The sequence below is a fragment of the Moschus berezovskii genome, chromosome 15 (genome assembly GCF_049115385.1).
Source record: "Moschus berezovskii isolate FMDL1 chromosome 15, NW_MosBer_1.0, whole genome shotgun sequence".
Taxonomy (NCBI): domain Eukaryota; kingdom Metazoa; phylum Chordata; class Mammalia; order Artiodactyla; family Moschidae; genus Moschus; species Moschus berezovskii.
Genome location: NC_142474.1, coordinates 41,793,178 through 41,820,678, shown reverse-complemented (window position 1 = coordinate 41,820,678; position 27,501 = coordinate 41,793,178). Strand labels below are relative to the sequence as shown.

General features: G+C 44.6%; 1 protein-coding gene across 1 annotated transcript in view; it reads right to left on the bottom strand.

Annotated features, from left to right (window-relative positions):
* The window catches only part of ABHD12 (abhydrolase domain containing 12, lysophospholipase), a 64,029-nt gene that overhangs the window by 21,872 nt on the left and 14,656 nt on the right, over nt 1-27,501 (bottom strand). The window contains exon 2 of the mRNA XM_055431060.2: nt 5,075-5,199. Coding sequence (XP_055287035.1) covers nt 5,075-5,199 — 125 coding nt within the window. The remainder of the gene's footprint in view (nt 1-5,074; nt 5,200-27,501) is intronic.

Here is a 27,501-nt window from a genome sequence, read left to right as displayed (position 1 = left end):
GGGCAGACACACTGAAATCATAATCACAGGAAACTAGTTATCTGATCATATGGACCACAGCCCTGTCTAACTCAATGAAACTAAGCCATGCCGTGTGGGGCCATCCAAGACGGACAGGTCATGGTGGAGAGGTCTGAAAGAATGTGGTCCACTGGAGAAGGGAATGGCAAACCACTTCAGTATACTTGCCTTGAGAACCCCATGAATAGTATGAAAAGGCAAAATGATAGGATACTGAATGAGGAATTCCCCAGGTCGGTAGGTGCCCAGGATGCTACTGGAGATCAGTGGAGAAATAACTCCAGAAAGAATGAAGGGATGGAGCCAAAGCGAAGCCAATACCCAGTTCTGGATGTAACTGGTGATAGAAGCAAGGTCCAATGCTGTAAAGAGCAATATTGCCTAGGAACCTGGAATGTTAGGTCCACGAATCAAGGCAAATTGGAGGTGGTCAAACAGGAGATGACAAGAGTGAACGTCGACATTCTAGGAGTCAGTGAATTAAAATGGACTGGAATGGGTGAATTTAACTCAGATGACCATTATATCTACTACTGTGGGCAGAAATCCCTTAGAAGAAATGGAGTAGCCATCCTGGTCAACAAAAGAGTCCGAAATGCAGTACTTGGATGCAATCTCAAAAATGACAGAATGATTTCTGTTTGTTTCCAAGGCAAACCATTCAATATTACAGTAATCCAAGTCTATGCCCCAACCAGTAATGCTGAAGAAGCCAAAGTTGAACGGTTCTATGAAGACCTACAAGACCTTTTAGAACTAACACCCAAAAAAGATGTCCTTTTCATTATAGGGGACTGGAATGCAAAAGTAGGAAGTCAAGAAACACCTGGAGTAACAGGCAAATTTGGCCTTGGAGCATGAAATGAAGCAGGGCAAAGGCTAATAGAGTTTTGCCAAGAGAACGCACTGGTCATAGCAAACACCCTCTTCCAACAACACAAGAGAAGACTCTACACATGGACATCACCAGATGGTCATCACCGAAATCAGATTGATTATATTCTTTGCAGCCAAAGATGGAGAAGCTGTATACAGTTAGCAAAAACAAGACCAGGAGCTGACTGTGGCTCAGATCATGAACTCCTTATTGCCAAATTCAGACTGAAATTGAAGAAAGTAGGGAAAACCACTAGGCCATTCAGATATGACCTAAATCAAATCCCTTATGATTATACAGTAGAAGTGAGAAATAGATTTAAGGGACTAGATCTGACAGATAGAGTGCCTGATGAACTCTGGACGGAGGTTCGTGACATTGTACAGGAGGCAGGGACCAAGACCATCCCCATGGAAAAGAAATGCAAAAAAGCATAATGGCTGTCTGAGGAGGCCTTACAAATAGCTGTGAAAAGAAGAGAAGCAAAAAGCAAAGGAGAAAAGGAAAGATAGAAGCATCTGAATGCAGAGTTCCAAAGAATAGCAAGGAGAGATAAGAAAGCCTTCCTCAGTGATCAATGCAAAGAAATAGAGGAAAACAACAGAATAGGAAAAACAAGAGATCTCTTCAAGAAAATTAGAGATATCAGGGGAACATTTCATGCAAAGATGGGCTTGATAAAGGACAGAAATGGTACGGATCTAATAAAAGCAGAAGATATTAAGAAGAGGTGGCAAGAATACACAGAAGAACTGTACAAAAAAGATCTTCATGATGAAGATAATCATGATGGCGAGGTCACTCACCTGGAGCCAGACATCTTGGAATGTGAAATCAAGTGGGCCTTAGAGAGCATCACTATGAACAAAGCTAGTGGAAGTGATGGAATTCCAGTTGAGCTATTTCAAATCTTGAAAGATGATGCTGTGAAAGTGCTGCACTCAATATGCCAGCAAATTTGGAAAACTCAGCAGTGGCCACAGGACTGGAAAAGGTCAGTCTTCATTCCAATCCCAAAGAAAGGCAATGCCAAAGAATGCTCGAACTACCGCACAATTGCACTCATCTCACACGCTAGTAAAGTCATGCCCAAAATTCCCCAAGCCAGGCTTCAGCAATATGTGAACCGTGAACTTCCAGATGTTCAAGCAGGTTTTAGAAAAGGCAGAGGCACCAGAGAGCAAGTTGCCAACATCCGCTGGATCATGGAGAAAGCAACAGAGTTCCAGGAAAACATCTATTTCTGCTTCATTGACTATGCCAAAGCCTTTGACTATGTGGATCACAATAAACTGTGGAACATTCAGAAAGAGATGGGAATCCCAGACCACCTGACCTGCCTCTTGAGAAACCTGTATGCAGGTCAGGAAGCAACAGTTAGAACTGGATATGGAACAACAGACTGGTTCCAAATAGGAAAAGGAGTACGTCAAGGTGGTATATTGCCACCCTGCTTATTTAACTTCTATGCAGAGTACATCATGAGGAACACTGGGCTGGAAGAAGCACAAGCTGGAATCAAGATTGCCGGGAGAAATATCAATAACCTCAGATATGCAGATGACACCAAAGTGAAGAGGAACTACAAAGGCTCTTGATGAAAGTGAAAGAGGAGAGTGAAAAGGTTGGCTTGAAGCTCAACATTCAGAAAACGAAGATCATGGCTTCTGGTCCCATCACTTCATGGCAAATAGATTGGCAAACAGTGGAAACAGTGTCAGACTTTATTTTTGGGGGCTCCAAAATCACTGCGGATGCTGATTGTAGCTATGAAATTAAAAGACGCTTACTCCTTGGAAGGAAAGTTATGACCAGCCTAGATAGCATATTAAAAAGCAGAGACATTACTTTGCCAACAAAGGTCTGTCTAGTCAAGGCTATGGTTTTTCCTGTGGTCATGTATGAATGTGAGAGTTGGACTGTGAAGAAAGCTGATCGCCGAAGAATTGATGCTTTTGAACTGTGGTGTTGGAGAAGACTCTTGAGAGTCCCTTGGACTGCAAGGAGATCCAACCAGTCCATTCTAAAGGAGATCAATCCTGGGTGTTCATTGGAAGGACTGATGCTAAAGCTGAAGCTCCAATACTTTGGCCACCTCACGCAACGAGTTGACTCACTGGAAAAGACTCTGATGCTGGGAAGGATTGGGGGCAGGAGGAGGAGGGGACGATAGAGAATGAGATGGCTGGATGGCATCACCGACTCGATGGACATGAGTTTGAGTGAACTCCGGGAGTTGGTGATGGATAGGGAGGCCTGGCGTGCTGTGATTCATGGGGTCGCAAAGAGTCGGTCACAACTGAGCGACTGAACTGAACTGAACTGAACTGAGCTCCTTCCAAGTTCGGGCTTCTCACAAGCGATGAAAACTCAGAGATGATAAATTCCTAGAAGTTTAGCAATGTTTCTGTTAGAAAAATCAAATCTTTCTTAGTGTACTGACATGTGTTTTACACTTACTTTCAGACACCCAAATAAAAACCTCTTTTATAGTTTTTATATTTTATCATCCACCTTACTATCTCTGTTCTTCTTCCTCCTCTAGCTCCTCTTGATTTCTTGGCTGTCCCAGGCAGCACGTGGGATCTTAGTTCCTGGACAAGGAATGGAACTCAGGCCCCTACATTGGAAGCACAGAGTCTTAACCACTAGGCAGCCAGGGAAGTCCCATCCTGCTCCTCTTTAGAGCACAAATTCCTTTTCAGCAGTGACATCTGCTTTTCTGTGATCAAGTCTACTGCAGACTTAACACCCCAAACTCATATATCCCAGTGCCCTGCAGAGCCTGCAACACTGGTGTTACTTAAGGGGAGGGGCCCCCACCCCCGCCCTGCTGCCCCAGGCCAGTCATCACACAGCACACACCTCAATACCTCCAGTCTGTCCTCTCCTCTCCCTCCCGTTCACCAGCTCCCCTGCTGCCTCAGATCACCAGCCTGGTTTCCCAAGCCTGTGGTTCCCACACACACAAGTCCAAACCCACTCTTTACAAACTGGCACAGCTGCAAGAACACAGAGACCGCTTCACCTGCCCCAAATACTCCCTACACCCAACGGCAAGGCCATCACTCACAGGGCAGTTGTGTGCCAAGCACCAGGTTCTATCCGCCGACCCCCAACACTGCAGGTGTGGTCCCTTCCCTCCTGGCCTCATCTTGTGGGTGTAAAAAGATGTTCCTTATAATGATTACTCCTGGAAACTATACACTTTCCACTTCATAAACCAGATACTTCTACCCTTTTTCCTCCCACTTGTCCAAAAGTAAGCATACAGCATGAAAAATAAAGATGAAAACAAAAAAACAACTTTGGAACACACCAGGTCCAAGTTAACTGAAGGGGATTATAATCTAAGCTCTAACCCTCACCTCTAAAGCCAGAAACCAATTCCATAGAAACGAAAGCAGCATGCTAGGGTTTTTTAAGGGGAGAAAAAAAGGTGTAGGGTGTGTGTGTGTCTGTCTGTATGTGTTAAAGAAAAAAGACCAGATTATTGTTTCAGTCACTACAGTTTCAGTGATCACCTTTTCCAAGGACAGCTAACCTCCTAGACTACACTGCAGAAAGAGCACCCCCAATATGACAGCTTCAGAAGACTACATGTCATCAACACTTCTACCCACCTCGGTGAAGAAAGACGCCCAGCCATGCAGCCGTCATTGACGTACACGAAAGCCAACACTGAGAGAAATGCCCTTGTTACAAACATCCCTGAACTGGGAAGGGGCACAGGGAACCTTTTGGACAGTAGAAAGGCTCTACTTCCTGAAAGTGAAAGTTGCTCAGTCGTGTCCAACTCTTTGTGACCCCATGGACTATACAGTCCATGGAATTCCCCAGGCCAGAATACTGGAGTGGGTAGCCTTTCCCTTCTCCAGGGGATCTTCCCAATCCAGGGATCGAACCCAAGTCTCTCGCATTGCAGGCGGATTCTTTACCATCTGAGCCACCAGGGAAGCCCAAGAATGCTGGAGTGGGTAGCCTATCCCTTCTCCAGTGGATCTTCCCGACCCAGGAATTGAACTGGGTTTCCTGCATTGCAGGTGGATTCTTTACCAACTGAGCCACCAGGGAAGCCCTACTTCCTGAGCTGAGTGGTAAAGATATAAATACATGAATCACTATGAACATGAATTCTTACTAAAATTAAAATGAAAATGGACACACAGCACTTACCGAAATTCAAGAAAATCAGTTTGGCCTGTATCCCAGGACATAGTTTGATGAGAAATGGAATGGCCACATACAATCCCAGGATAAAGAAGAGTATCTTCCTCAGTCGGAAGCACAGGCCCTTTCGCCTGCAAGAGAAAAGCAGTGCACAGGAGTGAGCCCACTACAGTTTAGTAACAGTATCATCAAAAATCACTCACCGAGACCCACACCTACTGTGCCCAACAAGAATATCACCGAGGACGAGAGCAGCCTCCCACCTGCGTGTGCCTTGTCATTTGCTCAGAACTCTACCAGAAGGGTAAAATTTGTTTCCTGAAAGCCAAAGAAACAGTCCTGCTGATTTCCTATGGGAGCCCTGGGATCCTTCAGATCTTCAGAAAGTGCCCAACCTCATGTCAGACTGTGGCTGCAACTTTCCCTCAGGAGAGAGGCTGCCTCTGGGCCTCTGATTCCCCTCCTGCAAGCGGGCGTGGGCTCCCCAGCAGAGGAAGCACCTACGCACAGAACCTGCCAAACCAGATCCCAGGAGGGGGCAGGGGGCCGAGGACAGGACAGTGGCCACGACTCTATGTTCTCATATTTCTGCTTGCATACCTTCTGGAGGCCCCTGCTCTGGAAGCCTCAGGCCAGATCATCAGCCCAGGTCTCAAAACCCTCTCGAATTCACAACCAGCTCCAAGCCTTTCCTCACTCTGGTCCTGATCCCCTGTTAAAGCGGGTTCCTAGCCCAGAGATCCTCAAACTTGGACTATGGGCCTCTCGACAACTGAAAAACTGAGGGCCCAAAAGACCTTCATATGACTTATCACTATTTGTTTTATCAGACATTAAAGAAAAATTTTAAATATTATACTAAGTCATTCAATAATACAACCCATGACAAGTTAATATAATTAACATCTGTTATTTTAAAAAGATAAAATTTTCCAAAAGGAAAAATTTTAGTGAGGAGATTTTTACAAATTTCTTCAAGACAAACAGCTTAGCAGAAGACAGATGGGTTCCGGTACGTGCTTCTGCATTCAATCTGCTGCAGTATGACACATCATGTAGCACCTGAAAAGCTCCTGGAACCCCACGAGAGATCGAAAGTGAAAAAGGCAAACAGTGCTACCACGAAATCTCTCTGACATCAAGGCTCAACCTCAATGGGGCTACTTATATCTGCACTATTTCAAAAAAGTATTTAAGGTGGTTTAAAAAATATACCTAGAACTCATCAGTTCTAGGTATGTGAACTCATCACATGCAACAATACAGAAAGCTATAAAAGCATCAGGCTAAGCTAAATAAAACGGACACAAAGGACTACACACTATATAATCCCATTTGTCAAAAATTCCAGAAAAGGCAAAATTACAGAGGACAGGGACGCCTGGCATGCTGAGGTTTAAGCGGTCACAGAAAGTTGGATGTGACTAAGTGACTGAACAATAGCAACAGTCAAAACAGCAGAACAGTGATCTAGTGGTCTCCAGGGCTGAGAGTCGAGGGAAGAAATTACAAGGGGTGCGAGGCAACTCTTGCAGTGATGGAAACGTTCATTATCTGGACTGTGGTTGTGGACACATGAACGCATACGCTGGTAGATTTTATCACATGTAAATCAACACTCAATAAAGCAGACTGATATAAGTAATACTTCAGTACAGCTGATGACAAATACACATATTTGACAATGTAATCCTTTCACTCAATCACCTGGCTCATCCTCCAGTTGTTACTGAGCACCAGGTACTCCTTGGGCAATGGACAATAAGGGCAGAAAAGGATGCATCTGCCTCTGTACTGTGCTCTCAGCTCAGCAGGGCAGACAAAGACCGTGACAGCATACCTGCACAGGGTGACCTGACCTAGTCTGGGCTGCCAGGGAAGGGCCACTGGTGGAAACACTAAGTCAGGAATATAGGAGTTAGCCAGATGACGCAGGAGAAGTTTAAAAGGGCATCTTGGGACCTCCCCAGTGGTCCAGTGGTTAAGAATCCACCTTGCAAGAGGGGACGTGGGTTCCATCCCTGGTTGGGGAACTAAGATGCTGCGGAGCAACTAAACCCACGCGCGCCAAAACTAGAATGCCCACGTCGGCTGCAGCAACTGAGCCCGTGAGCTCTGGAGGGCCCACACCACAGCTACTGAGCCTGCACGCCACAAGAAAAGATCCTGCATGATTCCACTAAGACCTGACACAGCCAAAGAAATAAATGCATATTAAAAGGGCACTTAAAGTCCATGCGCAATCTACGCTTTCACTGACAAAAGGCATACAATGTGGTGGTTAAATGGAAGGTTTTGGAGTTGAGGTGATCTGGGCCAATGTCCAGTCTGCCACTCACTAGCTGTCATACCCCTCTTGAACAAGAAATACATATATATTTAGAAATTTCAAAAAACTGTGTATCTGCAGCAGTAAGGCTCTTCTACATTAAAGTCATTTTCTTCTGGATTGAGTTATGATTATTACCATACACATGAATCAAAATGACAAACGTTTCATTTTTGGTAAATCATTATTAAGCATGGAAAGTAAACTTTTACTGAAAACACATCTCTAAATGAAATGGATTCCACTACTTCCCCAAATGCATCATGTCTCTCTCTATATATATTACTTATTGATGTAGAAAAAGGGAAGGGTTAACATTAATTAAGGCAGGAGGAAAAGGGGATGACAGAGGATAAGATGGTTAGATGGCATTACCGACTCAATGGGCAGGAGTCTGAGTAAACTCCAGGAGTTGGTGATGGACAGGGAGGCCTGGTGTGCTGCAGTCCGTGGGGTTGCAAAGAGTTGGACATGACTGAGCGACTGAACTGAACATTAATTCTAGTTCTGTTTTTTTGGTTTTTGAAAAATATAAATATTGAGAACCTATTCACATCAGTAAAGGGGAATGGAAGTTTACTAGTATTATCATCAGGGTTATATGCCAAAAATCACACAGTGAAAAATACTCAAACCCTTTTTCATTTTTGTTGACAGCTAAGAATTTGACACCACCGGACTTGTACCATTTTATGCAGTCATTAGATATTCACTTAGCTTCTCAGCTTTTACCAAGAACTGAGCCCTCTCTTCCTCTGTGCCTTGACCTTGACCTGCTTTAGTAAGAATTCTGTTAATTTATCCCCCATCTTGATATCTCATCCACTGACCTGCCTTTGCAAGAGCCCCCCTACCCTTGATATCTCAACTGTTTCCATCCGACCCCCTAACTCTACTTTCTGTCTGGAAATCCCAAGCTGTCTCCTCAGAAGGCACTCCAGACAGGACTGCATGCAAGACTGACCTTTCTACTGACTCCTCTGTCCATCCTGCCAGGTCTTTCCCCACCTTCCTACAGTCACTAGAGTTTTAGGCCTCTGCCTCCCTGGGGGGCTGTTAAGGGACTCAGGGACTTCACACAACCTCTGTCTGAGGATGAAAAGGAAAAAATGACACACGGGAAATAAGCTGGGTATTTTACCCACTCAGCTGAGCTATGGAAACACCCAGACTGCTGCCTGGTATTTTTAAGAAGTCCCTCACCTGAAATTTAGTCCATTGCCTCCACAGATTACACATTATGGGAAATGAAAATCTTAAAAGTTAAATATTGTACAAAAGCATTAGTCCTCATCTTGGGCAGGTAATCTTAAATTGTTCCATTTGGCCCAAACTAAATTCAGATAAAAAGACAATTAAAGCAGGGCAAAGACGAGAACCAACTCTTATGTTACCTAAGCTGGTGAGCTTGGTTTGACTATGGTTATGCTGACTGGTGGCTCAGCTGTTAGGACAAGTGCAGTAACATGTCTCTGTGTATGTGCGTGTGTAACCTACAGTTGACCCTTGAAAAGTGAAGGCCGTAGGGGTGCCAACCCTCCATACAATTGAAAATGTGAGTGTAACTTAGAGCTGGTCCTCCATTTTTGCTATTCCACATCTACAGATTCAAATAACTATGGATCACGTGGCATGTGGCACATCTTTGGTGAAAAAAACCAATCCGTGTATGAGGGGACCCACACTATTCAGACCCATGTTGTTCAAGGGGCCACAGTATTTGTGATGTTTTCCTAGCCCTGGGTGGTATTACCAAGTTAATTTACAAAATCCTTAAAGAAGCTCTGCTCCAAATGACTTAGAGAAAAATAAGTGCTAAATTAAATATTCCTAAAGCTCCCAGACACATAAGAACCCAAATATTTCTCAAGTTTATGTATAAATAAAACCAGTTTAGTAGTGTCACTTTAATGAAAGCAGTTGCCCTCTTGAAATGGAGGGAAGGGGGCAGGGCACAACCTTTAAAAGAATGACAAGGCCATAGGACATGACAAAACTGGTTAGAACCAAGTAGATCCAAGAGAGCAGGAGATTCAACTTTCAGTAGACCTTGAGCCTCATTATATGCCCATTGCAATGCATTAGCTAAATGACACACCTGCCAGCAACAGGACACTTCTGAGGCTGACCAAGAAGGCCAAAAGTGGGTGGTGGCCCAATTCAAGGAAATCCCCACCCCTTCCCTGAAATAACTGGAATAATCCTCCCCTTCATTGTAGCTATTCAGTTGCTCAGTCCTGTGACTCTCTGCAACCCCATGGACTGCAGCACGCCAGGCTTCCCTGTCCTACACCATCTCCCAGAGTTTGCTCAAAATCGTGTCCACTGAGCCAGTGATGCCATCCAACCATCTCATCCTCTGTCACTCCCTTCTCCTCCTGCCTTCAATCTTTCCCAGTACCAGGGTCTTTTCCAATGAGTCAGCTCTTCGCAACAGGTGGCCAAAGTACTGGAGCTTCAGTTTCATAAGCTTTCCCCCCATTAGCCTATGAGTTTACCCAGCCCACAAAAACCAAATTATATTTTGGGGCCTCTTGATGGCCCACACTCTGAGGAATGTGCTTCTCTCTAAGTTAATTCACTTCCTACCTATCACTTTGTCTCTCACTGAATTCTTTCTGCAAAGACATAAAGAACCTGGGCTTCATTAAGTCCTGACACCAAGTGTGTGATCTCAGTGAAAAGAAAGTGATTCTTGACCGGGTCTGCCTCCTTCACTTGAGTTCAAGTCCCATCTGCAGTGCACATCTCACCCTGAGTTAAAAGACATAAAGAACCCGGGCTTCATTAAGTCCTGACACCAAGTGTGTGATCTCAGTGAAAAGAAAGTGATTCTTGACCGGGTCTGCCTCCTTCACTTGAGTTCAAGTCCCATCTGCAGTGCACATCTCACCCTGAGTTATTAGCATTAAGTATAATATGAGCACACATTATCTGACAAATAAACCCAGGCAGAATAACAACCTAATATAATCTACTATTAACAGATTTTAAAAATTATAAATTCAACCTAAAAGTACAAGTAGATCTGTAGTGAAATTGCTTGAAATCCATTATTTCATGTATATCAAGCACAGCAATAAAACAATAAAAAAAAAACCCTGAATTTAACTTTCTATGGTTTTTTACTAATTTTTTTGATATCTGCCTAACACATGTGTTATAGTACTCTTGCCTGGAAAATTCCATGGACAGAGGAGCCTGGTAGGCTACAGTCCATGGGATTGCAAAGAGTCAGACATGATTGAGCAACTTCACTTTGACAATGGTTCAGTTCAGTTCAGTCACTCAGTCGTGACCGACTCTTTGCGACCCCATGAATCACAGCACGCCAGGCCTCCCTGTCTATCACCAACTCCCGGAGTTCACTCAAACTCATGTCCATTGAGTCGGTGATGCCATCCATCCATCTCATTCTCTGTCGTCCCCTTCTCCTCCCGCCCCCAATCCTTCCCAGCATCAAAGTCTTTTGCAGTGAGTCAACCCATCGCATGAGGTGGCCAAAGTATTTGAGTTTCAGCTTTAGCATCAGTCCTTCCAATGAACACCCAGGATTGATCTCCTTTAGAATATGGCAATTTCATGAACAATCCAAGTATAACTGTTAAGAACCAGTGTGTTAGGTTGATATAAGTGAAACAGAAATTGTATGAATGGATTTTTCAACAACAGTTGAAACTCACAGGACCCTGGGGGGCCCTCTGGGACACAAAAGCCTTTCTGCAACTTCTGTTCCTAGGATACAGGCTTCACTCAGCATCTTTGACTTCCTCTGATTTCCAAAGGGCAGATTCAGACAGTTCCTAATCAGGGAATGGAGCCAAAGCAGAAACAATGGAGGGGCAGTAAGAATAGTGCAGCCTTGGGGCAGGGTCCTGGTTCCACCTCAAGGGATATCTTTTAGTTCAGAATCTGTGTGTACTATGACTTCCCTGGTGGCTCAGCCGGTAAAGCATCCACCCACAATGTGGGAGACCCCGGTTTAATCCCTGGGTTGGGAAGATCCTCTGGAGAAGGAAATGGCAACCCAATCCAGTACTCTTGCCTGAAAAATCCCATGGAGGAGAAGCCTGGTAAGCTACAGTCCATGGGGTCACAAAGAGTCAGACACGACTGAGTGACTTCACTTTCACTTTTCTGTATGTACTGCAGAGACAAAGGTCTGTATAGTCAAAACTATGGCTTTTCCAGTAGTCCTGTACGATGTGAAATCTGGACCATAAAGAAGGCCGAGCGTTGAAGAAATGATGCTTTTGAACTGCGGTGTTGAACAAGGCTCTTGAGAGTCCCTCGGACTGCAAGGAGATTCAACCAGTCAATCCCAAAGGAAATCAATCCTGAATGTTCATTGGAAGGACTGATGCTGAAGTTGAAGATCCAATACTTTGCCCACCTGATATGGAGAACTGACTCACTAGAAAAGACCTGATGCTGAGAAAGATTGAAGGCGGGAGGAGAAGGGGATGACAGAGGATGAGATGGTTGGATGGCATCACTGACTTGATGGACATGAGTTTGAGCAAGCTCTGGGAGTTGGTTATGGACAGGAAAGCCTGGCGTGCTGCAGTCCATGGGGTCGCAGAGTTGGACATGACTGAGTGACTGAACTGATACTGATCTTGGCTTGGCTTTCTAGCCTCAAAAGACTTAAAAATCTAATCTGAGATTCCTTATGAAATGTTCTAGCAAAGGAAACTTATAAGAGGCTTATGTGGTTAACTGGCATTCTTGATGTACCTGTGTAAATGATTAGGCCAATTAAAAAAAAATCTGAATTTGAGTATCTTTGCTCAAAGAAGGACATGACTGTACAAAGAAATTTAATGTTTCAACAGAAAACTAACACACCCTAGTGGGTTATTCGGATTCTAGTCCTGTTCATTATCTTTGACCTTTTATGATCTGTCTGTAAACTGGCCTAGATCCTGCCCTCTTGCACATTTTAAAAGTCTTTACCAAACTCTCAATTATTTGGTTTTCCTTCAAAGTCTGGTTACAACCCTCCTAACTAACATTTCTAATTTTCTACCTGATGCAGGAAAGAGTCAATTCTGACTCCATGATGGATTTGTTTCTTTGACTTTAATCTTTGCTTTCTGTTGTTTTTGGTATTATAACCATACATAATGGCTTGCCTCAGGGGACTCTGCCTCTCCGCTTTACAGTTCAGTTCAGTTCAGTCGCTCAGTAGTGTCCGACTTTCCGCGATCCCATGAATCACAGCATGCCAGACCTCCTTGTCCATCACCAACTCCCAGAATTCACTCAAATTCATGTCCACAGAGTCGGTGATGCCATACAGCCATCTCATTCTCTGTCGTCCTCTTCTCCTCCCGCCCCCAACCTTTCCCAGCATCAGAGTCTTTTCCAGTGAGTCAACTCGTCGCATAAGGTGGCCAAAGTATTCGAGGTTCAGCTTTAGCATCAGTCCTTTCCAATAAACACCCAGGATTCATCTCCTTTAAAATGGACTGGTTGGATCTCGGTGCAGTCCAAGGGACTCTCAAGAGTCTTCTCCAACACCACAGTTCAAAAGCATCAATTCTTCGGCGATCAGCCTTCTTCACAGTCCAACTCTCATATCCATACATGACCATAGAAAAAACCATAGCCTTGACTAGACAGACCTTGGTTGGCAAAGTAATGTCTCTGCTTTTTAATATACTATCAAGGTTGGTCATAACTTTCCTTCCAAGGAGTAAATGTCTTTTAATTTCATGGCTGCAATCAGCATCTGCAGTGATTTTGGAGCCCAAAAAATAAAGTCTGATACTGTTTCCACTGTTTCCCCATCTATTTCCCATGAAGTGATGGGACCAGATGCCATGATCTTAGTTTTCTGAATGTTGAGCTTCAAGCCAACCTTTTCACTCTCCTCTTTCACTTTCATCAAGAGGCTTTTGAGTTCCTCTTCACTTTCTGCCATAAGGGTGGTGTCATCTGCATATCTAAGGTTGTTGATATTTCTCCTGGCAATCTTGATTCCAGCTTGTGCTTCTTCCAGCCCAGCGTTCCTCATGATGTACTCTGCATATAAGTTAAATAAGCAAGGTGACAATATACAGCCTTGACGTACTCCTTTTCCTATTTGGAACCAGTCTGTTGTTCCATGTACAGTTCTGACTGTTGCTTCCTGACCTGCATACAGGTTTCGCAAGAGGCAGGTCAGGTGGTCTGGGATTCCCATCTCTTTCCGAATGTTCCACAGTTTATTGTGATCCACATAGTCAAAGGCTTTGGCATAGTCAATGAAGCAGAAATAGATGCTCCTCTGGAACTCTCTTGCTTTCTCCATGATCCAGCGGATGTTGGCAATTTGATTTCTGGTGCCTCTGCCTTTTCTAAAACCAGCTTGAACATCTGGAAGTTCACGGTTCACATATTGCTGAAGCCTGGCTTGGAGAATTTTGAGCATGACTTTACTAGCGTGTGAGATGAGTGCAATTGTGCGGTAGCTTGAGCATTCTTTGGCATTGCCTTTCTTTGGGATTGGAATGAAGACTGACCTTTTCCAGTCCTGTGGCCACTGCTGAGTTTTCCAAATTTGCTGGCATATTGAGTGCAGCACTTTCACAGCATCATCTTTCAGGATTTGAAATAGCTCCACTGGAATTCCATCACCTCCACTAGCTTTGTTTGTAGTGATGCTTTCTAAGGCCCACTTGACTTCACATTCCAAGGTGTCTGGCTCTAGGTCAGTGATCACGTTATCGTGACTAACTTGGTCGTGAAGATCTTTTTTGTACAATTCTTCTGTGTATTCTGGCCACCTCTTCTTAATATCTTCTGCTTCTGTTAGGTCCATACCATTTCTGTCCTTTATCGAGCCCATCTTTGCATGAAATGTTCCCTTGATATCTCTAATTTTCTTGAAGAGATCTCTTGTTTTTCCTATTCTGTTGTTTTCCTCTATTTCTTTGCATTGATCACTGAGGAAGGCGTTCTTGTCTCTCCTTGCTATTCTTTGGAACTCTGCATTCAGATGCTTATATCTTTCCTTTTCTCCTTTGCTTTTCGCTTCTCTTCTTTTCACAGCTGTTTGTAAGGCCTCCTCAGACAGCCATTTTGCTTTTTTGCATTTCTTTTCCATGGGGATGGTCTTGGTCCCTCCCTCCTGTACAGTGTCACGAACCTCCGTCCAGAGTTCATCAGGCACTCTATCTATCAGATCAGGACCCTTAAATCTATTTCTCTCTTCTACTGTATAATCATAAGGGATTTGATTTAGGTCATATCTGAATGGTCTAGTGGTTTTCCCTACTTTCTTCAATTTAAGTCTGAATTTGGCAATAAGGAGTTCATGATCTGAGCCACAGTCAGCTCCTGGTCTTGTTTTTGCTAACTGTATACAGCTTCTCCATCTTTGGCTGCAAAGAATATAATCAATCTGATTTCGGTGATGACCATCTGGTGATGTCCATGTGTAGAGTCTTCTCTTGTGTTGTTGGAAGAGGGTGTTTGCTATGACCAGTGCGTTCTCTTGGCAAAACTCTATTAGCCTTTGCCCTGCTTCATTTCATGCTCCAAGGCCAAATTTGCCTGTTACTCCAGGTGTTTCTTGACTTCCTACTTTTGCATTCCAGTCCCCTATAATGAAAAGGACATCTTTTTTGGGTGTTAGTTCTAAAAGGTCTTGTAGGTCTTCATAGAACCGTTCAACTTTGGCTTCTTCAGCATTACTGGTTGGGGCATAGACTTGGATTACTGTAATATTGAATGGTTTGCCTTGGAAACAAACAGAAATCATTCTGTCGTTTTTGAGATTGCATCCAAGTACTGCATTTCGGACTCGCTTGTTGACCACGATGGCTACTCCATTTCTTCTAAGGGATTCCTGCCCACAGTAGTAGATATAATGGTCATCTGAGTTAAATTCACCCATTCCAGTCCATTTTAATTCACTGACTCCTAGAATGTCGACGTTCACTCTTGTCATCTCCTGTTTGACCACCTCCAATTTGCCTTGATTCGTGGACCTAACATTCCAGGTTCCTAAGCAATATTGCTCTTTACAGCATCGGACCTTGCTTCTATCACCAGTCACATCCACAGCTGGGTATTTGTTTCGCTTTGGCTCCATCCCTTCATTCTTTCTGGAGTTATTTCTCCACTGATCTCCAGTAGCATACTGGGCACCTACCGACCTGGGGAATTCCTCATTCAGTATCCTATCATTTTGCCCTTTGATACTGTTCATGGGGTTCTCAAGGCAAGTATACTGAAGTGGTTTGCCATTCCCTTCTCCAGTGGACCACATTCGGCTGTGGTCCATGTGATCAGATCGACTAGTTTCCTGTGATTATGATTTCAGTGTGTCTGCCCTCTGATGACCCCTTGCAATACCTACCGTCAGCTCACAGGGAGATAATCTGACCCTGCCCACCTGTAAATGGCTGTAAAAATGAGAGATTAACACATCCTCACCTAAGGCTGCAATGTGTTCTCCTAGAAGTTAAGACCAAGACCTTCCCTCCGACATCTTGGGGTTGACCAATCTTTGAAAGTGAAAGTGTTAGCTTCTCAGTCCTGTCTGACTCTTTGCGAACCCACAGACTGTAGACTGACAGGCTCCTCTGTCCATGGAATTCTCCAGGCAAGAATACTGGGGTGGATAACCATTCCCTTCTGCAGGGGATCTTCCAGACCCAGGGATCAAAGCCTGGTCTCCTGCATTGGCAGCCAGGTTCTTCACTGTCTGAGCCACCAGGGAAGCCCAGGGAAGACTTGACCAATCTTTCAGTTCAGTTCAGTCACTCAGTCGTGTCCGACTCTTTGCAACCCCATGGACTGCAGCATGCCAGGTTTCCCTGTCCATCACCAACTCCAGGAGTTTACTCAAACTCAGATCCATCGAGTCAGTCACGCCATCCAGCTGTCTCATCCTCTGTTGTACCCTTCTCCGCCTGCCCTCAATCTTTCCCAGCATCAGAGTCTTTTCAAATGAGTCAGTTCTTCGCATGAGGTGGTCAAAGTATTGGAGTTTCAGCTTCAACATCAGTCCTTCCAATGAACACCCACGACTGATATCCTTTAGGATGGACTGGTGGGACTTCCTTGCAGTCCAAGGGACTCTCAAGAGTCTTCTCCAACACCACAGTTCGAAAGCATCCATTCTTTGGCACTCAGCTCTCTTTACAGTCCAACTCTCACATCCATACATGACCACTGGTAAAACCATAGCTTTGACTAGACAGACCTTTGTTGGCAAAGTAACGTCTCTGCTTTTTAATATGCTGTCTAGGTTGGTCACAGCTTTTCTTCCAAGGAGCAAGCATTCATGGCTGCAGTCACCATCTGCAGTGATTTTGGAGCCCCAAAAAATAAAGTCTCTCACTGTTTGCATTGTTTCCGCATCCATTTGATCAATCTATAGTCAAAGGTAAATAAATCTTGCGATTAGAGCTTCTGGAGAGGGTGGGTCAATACTCTCATCTTCTCCTGAGAGAAAAACAAAATTGCAACTAGATGCCAAACAACTATCAACAGGAAGGCGCTGGAACCCACCAAGAAAAAAAAAGATACTCTGTGTCCAAGAACAAAGGAGAAGCCACAAAGAGATGGTAGGAGGGGTGCAATCACATTAAAATCAAATCCCATACCTGCCGGCTGGGAGACCCACAAACTGAAGAACAAATAATACCAAAGAAGTTCTCACACTGTTTTGAAGGGTTCTACGCCCCACATCAGACTTCCCAACCTGGGAATCCAGCAAAGGGACTGGGAATCCCCAGGGAATCTGACTTGGAAGGACAACAGGATTTGATTACAGAACTTCCACAGGACTTGGGGAAACAGAGACTCGTGGCGGTCACAAACAAAACCTTGTGTGCACCAGGACCCAGGGGAAAGGAGCAGTGACATCACAAGAAACTGAGCCAGACCTGCCTGTGAGTGTTTGAGGGCCTTCTGCAGAGAGGTGGGCCAGCAGTGGCCTACCACAGGGACAGGGGCACCGGCAGCAGCAATCCTGGGAGGCACATGGTGGCATGTGCCTCTTGGGGAACTCTTGGGGAGTTCGCGTTTACCCCTACTTACCATAGAGCCTGTAAACTCCAGGACTGGGTCGCCTCAGGTCAAACAACAGGGAGGCAGCACAGCCCCACTCATCAGAAGAAAATTCGATTAAAGATTCCTTGAGCATGGCCCTGCCTGCCAGAGTAAGACCCAGTTTTCCCCATAGTCAGTTCCTCCTGTTAGAAAGCTTGCACTAGCCTCTTATCTTCATCCATCAGAGGGCAGACAGAAGAAGCAGGACCTACAATCCCATAGCCTCAAGAATGAAAACCACAATCACAGCAAACTAACCAAAATGATCACAGCCTTATGTAACTCAGTGAGGCTATGAGCCATACTACGCAGGGCCACATAAGATGGACGGGTCATGGTGGAGAGTTCTGACAACACGTGGTCCACTGGAAAAAGGAATGGCAAACCACCCCAATATTCTTGCCTCAAGAACCCCACTACACTATGAAGAGGCAAAAAGATATAACACCAGAAGATGGGCCCCCCAGGTCAGAAGATGTCCAATACGGTACTGAGGAACAGCAGAGAAATAGCTCCATCAGAGGAAAGCCATGAAAAGGCTGGGCAAAAGGGGAAACGACGCTCCGTTGTGGATATGTCTGGTAGTGAAAGTCCAATACTGTAAAGAACAATACTGCATATGAACCTGGAATGTTAGGTACAGGAATCAAGTAAAATTGGAACGTGGCCAAGCAGGAGATGGCAAGAGTGAACATTGACATTTTAGAAATCAGCAAACTAAAATGGATGGAAATGGGCAAATTTAATTTAGATGACCATTATATCTACTACTGTGGGCAAGAATCCCTAGGAAGAAATGAGTACCCCTCACAGACAACAAAAGGGTCTGAAATGCAGTACGTGGCTGCAATCTCACAAACAACAGAATGATCTCTGTTCATTTCCAAGGCAGACCATTCAACATCACAGTAATCCAAGTCTACGCCCCAACCACTAATGCTGAAGGAGCTTAAGTTGACTGGTTCTATTGAAGACCTGTAAGACCATCTAGAACTAACACCAAAAAAAGATGTCCTTTTCACCATAGGGGATTCAAATGCAAAAGTAGGAAGTCAAGAGAAACCTGGAGTAATAGGTAAGTTTGGTCTTGCAGTACAGAACGAAGCAGGGCAAAGGCTAACAGAGTTTTGCCAAGAGAACACACTAGTTATAGCAAACACCCTCTTCCAACAAGACAAGAGACAACCCTGCACATGGTTCACCTGCTCCCAGCATCTGACACAGTGGACGCTTCACTTCCCACAGGCCCTCTGCAGGGCTACTGGCACAAGTCCTCAGACTTCCCTGGGCAAGAAAGGCTTGGCACCTCCAACGTTCCCTGCGCAACCCAGCCTGGCTGCCTCCAGACAGACACTTCCCATGCACTGCTCTGATGCCCAGTGGCTGACAGCTGTTGGGAGCTGGCCACCGTCTCTTTCCTGGCAGTGTAATCCCAGTCAGTGTAGCTACTGCTGAGATGAATGCACCCACCTCCTCAGCCCCAGGACTGGAGGCCTCCAGGCACCAACCCAGGGGCCGACTCTTACCTCCATGGGCCGGGTAAGCCGCTCTCAGATGCACCCAAACAGGCAGACGGGCTGCAGTTCTCGGAAAACATTTGAAGACCAGGAGACAGGTGCCAGAGCAGCACCTGCTCCCCTCCAGTTTCCCAACTGGATTGTGACTTGCTTTCCCGACTTACTGCTTCCCAGGTAGATGCTCCAACCACCTGCCCGATCCCTCTGCCAGCAGAGGGAACAGAGTTCTGGGTGAAGACTCAGAGCAAGGCCCCCTCCCGTAAAACACTCCCTCAGGCCGTGAGGGCCCTGGCATGCTTCCCTCCACCGGGAGCCCCCAGAAGTTTGAGGTACCATGCTCCCAAACCTGGGCTCCGAGTGGCAGTGGGGACAGAGCTGGCCTGTCCCTCCTCACATTCCAGATGCCAGGGCCGATCCACTCCCTGCGTCTCAGTCTCTTCAACTCTTAACGGAATCCACCTGAGAGGCCTGCTGTGCAGAGCAGCCCCACAAGAAATGAGATGCTTGGCGCGATCAGAGTCTCCATCTTAAATGTGGGAAACACTGAGCTGAACCGAAAGGGTCTCTCTCTGTCTGGGGCTGATGGGAAGTGAATGCATCCTGGCTTTGTCCAGCCCAGCTTGGCCAAACTTCCCAGGTGAGTGCTAATTCCCTGCTCCAGCATCCTAAATTACAATCACTCTTTAACCACATTAGTGCTTAAAAGCAGTAGTTTGACACTTCAGAAATGACCCTGAACTGTGTGTGCAGTGTCAGAAGGGAAGCGAAGCAGAACTCAGGCACTGGGCAGTGGTGGGGTGGCCAGCCTGCCCAGGATGGACCCCCACCTGGGCCTGGCAGCTCAGAGTCAGACCCACCTCACCCTAAGGCCCTCGGGCCCCAGGCCACGCGCACTCTCCTAGCAGAGTCACAAGACCTATCTGTTAAGCTTAAGTGGCATTCCGCTCCAGGCCCCCAAGGACATGTCCCAAGGAAGCGAGGCAGGTCACGGTGTTCTGAGCTCAGTGTTACCCAGGCCCGGTGCTCCTTGACTGTCACCTGCTCAGAAAGGCCGGCCGCTGCTGTCAGCTTGTGCCCAGAACTATGTGGCGGTCGTCAGATGTGAGCACCGTTATCTCCAGCTCTGGGCCTTCCTAGGCCATGACTTACCTCTGTAGTTAGGGGAGGCCGAGTGCCTTGCTTTGGCTCAGGAAACATGAGTGGAGAGACTACATCTCTTCTGGGTGGATGCTTCAGGAGCAGCAATGGCCCACAAAGTGGAGCGAGAGTGTGTGGAGCTGAAGGCCTGCCGGGCCAGCTCCTCGACAACCCTGGTGAGCGGAGTCCACACCAGACACCCAGCAGGTAAGAACCACCAGTGAGCTGAGTGCCCTGCTCCATGACCTGGTCTGCCCTGACAACACTTGGGTCAGATCAACAACATGTAAGCCTGAAAGGACTGAGCTCCCAATCTGTGTGTCTTATGTTTCTCCAGGTAGAATCTCCCAGGCAAACCAAACTACCACGTCCAGAGCTTCTGCCCTCACCTCCGGCTCTGCTTCCCCTCCAGTTTTCCATCTCAGCAGATACCTGTGACCATGGCAAACTCTTAGCAGTCATTCCTGACCTCTTTTCTTGCCCTACCTCCACTTCCAATGCCACCAAGTCTCCAAAACATTTCAAATCTATCCACCTCTAGTTCCCTTGCCTGCTGCCTCTCTGCTCCAGGCCAGCCACATATCTTGCCTAGACCAGCAGCCCTAAACTTTTCTGATTACACATTAAATCAGTAACATTTCTGAAGCATGCCCTCAATATATATGTACATATTAAATTATGCACACGTATAACTGGGTGGTTAATATCTGAATATGAGCATAATTAGAAGTCCCAATATTTCCTTCCTATATCTTAATGACTGTCTCACCCACCTCCTGGGTGAACCCACCCCATTCTGGAGATCAATACCTTGGCCTTTGGAAGAGACTTCTTAAATGGAACCACCCTCAGCCTCCACCTGCCTGCTACATAGCCAGAGAGAGCCTCTGAGTCTCCTCAAAAGGAGACTTGGTCATAGCACTGCCCCCTTTAAACAATCAGATGCAAGAGCATCTGAAACAGGTCCCAGAAACACTGCACACCTCTGACCTTCCAGCCCTCAGTCTCCAGCACAGGCCTAGTGCTTCCCCACTTCCTCTGACCTTCCAGCTGTCTCAGGCATGGGTTTAGTTGCTTCCCCACTTCTGAGACCTGTCCACATCCCCAGCCCTGTGTTCTCTCCGGGTTTCAGCTTCAAGGCTGTTTGCGCCAAGTTCTCCTTGGCTGTTTATTCTAATTCCTCTTACAATCATTATATATTAAGGATATTACCCCTCTGTCTGACGTTATATATATTAAAATATTTTCCTCTACCATTTGCCTTTTTAACTGGGAATATTTATAATTATAAGAGAACTTCTCATGTTTTTTCTGTCCTTACTGAAATACATGCAAGTTTAGAAAAGGATGCTGAAAATCTCAGCCTTCTTCCTCAGCTCCCTGAAAGGTGGTGAGCTCAAGGGCAGCCTCCTCACTCTGACTACCCTCTACTTACCACCTAGTCCCTGGTCCCTGACTTGCTGTTTGCAACTGTGGACAATCTGTGTTCCCAGGACCTATTCATGACCGTGCACTCTGCCTTCCCTAAAGGGAAACTGAGGCAGACTGATCCCAAACAGAACTGCATTAAATCTATTTGGGAAAGAAACACCATCTTTGGACTTCCCTGGTGGTCCAGTTGTCAAGAATCTGCCTGGCAATGCAGGGGACATGGGTTGGATCCCTGCTCCAGGAAGATTCCACATGCTGCAAAGCAACTAAGCTCCTGTACCACAACTACTGAGCCCATGTTCTGCAACAGGAGAAGCCACAGCAGTGAGAAGCCTGTGAACTGCAACAGAGTAGCCCTTGCTTGCCACTAGACAAAGCCAGATCTGGGGTAGAGGTGGCTAACATATCACCAGAAGTTTGTATTCGCCCTTTCTTAGGGCAGAGCTATTTCCCTCTTACAGATTTTGTATATATCTTTCCAAGGCATTATTCCTTATAGGTATTTTTTGTTACTGGCATTTTTGGTCTTCTCTTCCACTACATCTCTGGAGGAGGAAATGGCAACCCACTCCAGTATTCTTGCATGGGAAATCCCATGGACAAAGGAGCCTGGTGGCCTACAGTCCACGGGGTCGCCAAGAGTCGGACACGACTGAGTGACTTCACTTCAATTCCACTACATCTCACAATTTTGTTGCTTTTATCAATGAAAGCTATGGTCCCAGCACCTTAAACCTCTGCCTCCCACACAGGGGACCATGCACCCACACATCAGGGGTGGCATGCAATGATGCGGGGAGAAACTGTTTAAGTCAGGGGAGACAGGGGTAGAGAATTTACCACTTACGCGTCAGTATTTTTAAAATTTTTAAATCTATTTCTTGTATATAATAAAAGATTTCAAAAATGGAGGGACTGTATTAGCATGAACAGGCTACATCTCACGGCAGTAACAACCACTCCCAAATCCAGCAGCATGAACGACAGCTCACAATTCTGGCTCTGGCTGCATGTATAGCACAGGTCAGCAGGGGCTTCTGCTAGTCCTCGTTGCTGAGGAAGCACTGTTGCTTCATGATATCATCAACTCCACAGACGGTGTTAGGAAAGATGGCACGGAGAACCAAGAACTGGACGTGAAACACTTCTACCTAGAATCACATGTCACTTTCTACAGACCACAGAACCACACCTCTGCTTCAAATGGGCAAAGCCTGGAACTGGAAACTCAGGGAGTGGCAGGGATGTGCCCACAGGATGGAAGAGCTATGAGTGCGAGCACAGCACTCACAAACGGATAAAGTGAGCTACTTCACAAATTCACATCGGAAAAACTCGCTCGTTAAAGGAGCCCTAAGTAAATTTTTTAACAAAGGGCTATTTTTAGATGCAAGTGAACCTGCTTTCTCACTTTTGTTTTCCTATCTGAGAAGCCTTGCGCTTCTGGGCTCTTTACTCTATTAGAAGAGTGCACACAGGCGTCGCAAAAATCCCTACTTAACCTCATTACAGCTGCCCGGGGCATGTTGGACTTCCAACAGCCAAGGTGCCCAGTATTGACGTGTGAGTCCCAGAGAACACTGGCTCATCAGAAAGCCACAGGAGCCAATGAGGCTGGCTCCGGGGACATCGCCCCCAGGCTCCTGGCTTCCCCTGGCACCGCCACGGATGTGCAGGCCTCACCAGCCACTCCAAAGCTTCCACAAGGAGGGGGTGCCAAACCAACCAGGATGTCCCAGAGCGTGACACCCACCGGAGAGAAGGCTCTTCACCAGGCCTGTGAGCTTAAAAGCCCACTCCTCAGCACCTCAGTGTGTCAAGAATGTGGTCAGAAAAGGAAAGGAACATCCTGGCTAACTCATTAGTTTCCCTCAACTGACATCTGCCCAATATTTTCAACCCATGCCATTTCCTTGTTCTAACAGTCAGGCTGTGTTGCAGCCCTAATAGAGGCAGGAGCACACCAGCTCTGCCTCCAGTGGCTGTGTCACCCTGGACAAGCTATAATGCGTAACTATCTGTGCCTTAATTTCCTCATCTGTGAAATGGGGATTACAGTAGCTTTCCAGATAACTGCAAGCATTTAAGTCAATACAAGGGATTCCCTGGCAGTCCAGTGGTTACGACTGAGTTCAATCCCTAGTTGGGGAACTAAGATTCTGCAAACCACATGGTACAATAAAAAAAATAATAATAATTATTATAACTTCCTTTTTACTCAAGAAGCAGTATTTGTCCAACATTAGAACTGTCAATAAGAGACAGTACAAGTCTCTAAACAAGGCAGTACCCACCCTATCAACTATTAATAGAAACTACCTGCTCTCCAGTGCCAGTTTCATAGCAAAAAAGTATCTGAGAAAGTTCTGAAACCTGTAGCAATATAAAGCAAAAAAAAATAAGGATTTAACAATACAGGTGGGACTTCCCTGATGGTCCTGTGGTTACGAATCTGCCTTCCAACACCGAGAGACCCACGTTCGATCACTGGTCAGGGAATTTAGATCCCGCATGACACAGGGCAATTAACCCCTTGCACCACAATGACATGGCCCATGTGCTGCAATGAAGACCCAGAGCAGCCAAAAATAAATAAAAACACAACCAACAATACAGGTAATTCAATTATCTCCCCAAAAAGCATAAAAACTAGGGAAACAGATTAACATGTAAAATAGGTGTCTCTTGTGAACTTGTTTTAAACACAAAAAGTAGATGGAGTGAGTGGACAGGAAAAAAGCACTATACCCCTCACTCTGTAATGATATATAATGCTGCTATAACCTTGCTGAAATCTTAGTACAACTCCATGAAGCAGGTAAAATAGGTAACACTCCTCTTTTAGAGATATGGAAACCAGGCTCACAGTATGAATTCATTTACTCAAGGTAAGGCCTCATCTGAGAATGAGTTCATGTCCAGGGACTCTCAGTCTGCCCCCGCCTCTTTCCATTCCACCAAATTTTCATTTGGAATGAATTAAATTGCATTGTCAGAAATCCAAAAAATATTGAGAATGAAACTTGATCCTCAGCTTCCCTGGGTTTCTCCCTGCCAGGTTCCTCTGTCCATGGGATTCTCTAGGCAAGAATACTGGAGTGGGTTGCCATGCCCTCCTGCCAAAGAGGTCTAAACCAAGACAACTTACAATTAAAATAGCAAAATTAAAGAATCTTAAAAGTAGCAAGAAAAAAAGCAATTAGTTATGTGCAAGAAAACTCCCTAAGCTGACTTTCCAGCAGAAATTTCACAGATCAGAATGAAGTGACATGATACACTCAGTGATGAAAGGGAAAAAAAATCTATACCTGTAACCAAAAACATTTTACTTTACATATAAGCAATAGCTAAAAGAATTCCCACCATGACACTGGCATTATGAGAAATGTTCAAGGGCCTTCTCTAAGCAGGATTTTAAAAAATGGGAAGTAAAAAACCCTTACAACTAGAAATATGAAAATTATGAAAGGAAAAATCTCATTGGTAAAGGCAAACACACAGTAAAAGTAGTGCATCAACCACTTATAAAGCTAGTAGGAACAGTAAAAGACAAAAGCAGCAAAATCATCTATATCCACAATAAGTAGTTAAGGCATATACAAAACAAAAAGTCATAAAATATGCTATCAAAAACACTAAATAATGTGGGGGAATAATGCACGGTTATTAGAATGCATTTCAACTTAAAAGATCATCAACTTAAAATAATAACACGTTATTACTAATACATATTATATATATTTATGGGTGTGTGTAATTGTTATATATGAACATCATGAAAAGTGAAAGTTGCTCAGTCATATCTGACTCTTTGCAACCCAATGGATTATACAGTCCATGGAATTCTCCAGGCCAGAATACTGAAGTGGGTAGTCTTTCCCTTCTCCAGGGGATCTTCCCAACCAAGGGATCAAACCCAGGTTTCCTGCATTGCAGGTGGATTCTTTACCAGCTGAGCCACAAGGGAAGCCCAAGAATAATACTGGAATGGGGAGCCTATCCTTCTCCAGCAGATCTTCCAGACCCAGGAATCGAACCAGGGTCTCCTGCATCGCAGGCAGATTCTTTACTAACTGAGCTATCAGGGAAGCCCATGAATATCTGGTTATGAACATCATGGTAACCACAAATCAAAAGAAACCCCTACAACACACACACACACACACACAAAGAGAAAGCAATCCAAATATATCATCAAACCAGTTGGGGGAAAGAGCAAAAGAAGGAACAAATATGAACTATAAAAACAATCAGACAAGAATTAACAAAATGGCAATAAGTATATACCTATCAATAATTACTTTAAAAATAAATTGATTAAATACTGTACTCAAAAGACACAGAACAGCTGAACAGATAAATAAAAAACACAACCTATCTATACGCTGACTACAAGAGACTCATTTCAGATCCAAAAACACAGAAACTGAGGTAATGGAAAATGGTATTCCATGCAAATGGAAACAAAAAGAGCTGGGGCAGCAATAAGTGTATCAGACAAAACAGATTTTCAAACAAACTATAGCAAGAGACAAAGAAGGACATTATATAATGACCAAGGAATCAATCCAATAAGATATAACGATTGTAAACAAATACACATCCAACACAGGAGCAACTAAATACATAAAGCAAATATTATCACATTTTTGACTGGAGGATTTTTGCATAAACTATTGCCGGTAGCCGGTGATTTGTTATGTAAGTAAATACTGAAATGTCTCTGGTCAATAAAGTTCATGTAACAGAAGGTATATTAATACATCTCTGGTCAATAATGTGTTAACAAACATAAAGGGAAAAACTAACAACAACACAATAAGAAGAAGGGACTTTAACACCCCACTTACATCAATGGACACATCATTCAGTGAAAAAATCAATAAAGAAACATTGGCCTTAAATGACCCACTAGACCAGAGGAACTTAACAGATATATCAAGCCTCAACAAAGTTAAGATGGAAAGCATACCAAGGATCTTTTCCAACTACAGTGGTATAGAGTAGAAATGGACTACATGGCAAAAAATGCAAAAAACACAAACACACATGGAGGCCTAACAATATTCCTTCTAAACAAACTCTGGGTCACTGAAGAAATCAAAGAGGAAACTTAAAAATACCTGAAGACAAATGAAAATGGAAATACAATGATCAAGTATGGGACAAGAACAAGTCTAAGAGTGAAGTTTATAGCAACACAAGCCTACCTCAGGAAATAAGAAAAATCTAACTATCTAACCTTAAATCTAGAGGATCAAGAAATAGAAGAACAAACAAAACTCAAAGTTAGTAGAAGGAAAGAAACAATAAAGATTTGAGCAGAAATAAATGGAGACTAAAAAAACCAACAGAAAAGATCAATGAAACTAAGAGCTAGTTCTTTGAAAAAACTGGCAAACCTTTACCCAGACTCCTCAAGAAAAAAAAGCAGGTCCAAACCAATAAAATCAGATATGAAAGAGAAGGTATAAATGACAAACACAAAGGATCATAATTGCTTACTACAATTATACACCAATAAAATGGACAACCCAGAGTAAATGGATAAATTCCTAGAAACATTCAATCTCCTAAGACTGAAATAGGGACTTGCCTGTAGCTCAAACAGTAAAGAATCTGCCTGCAATGCAGGAGACCAGGGTTTGATCCCTGGGTTGGGAAGTTCCTCTGGAGAAGGGAATGGCAATCTACTCCAGTATTCTTGCCTGGAGAATTCCATGAACAGAGAAGCCTGGCGGGCTACAGTCTATGGGTTTGCAGAGTCGGACATGACTGAGCAACACACACACACACAAGACTGAAGCAGGAAAAAACAGAAGATACAAACAGAATGATTATCACTCATGAAACTCAATAAGCAGTGAAAAAGAAACTCCCAGCAAACAAAAGTCCAGGATCAAATGAATTTGCAGGTGAAATCTACCAAAAATTTAAAGAAGAGTATCTCTCTATCTCCAACTACAGCAAAA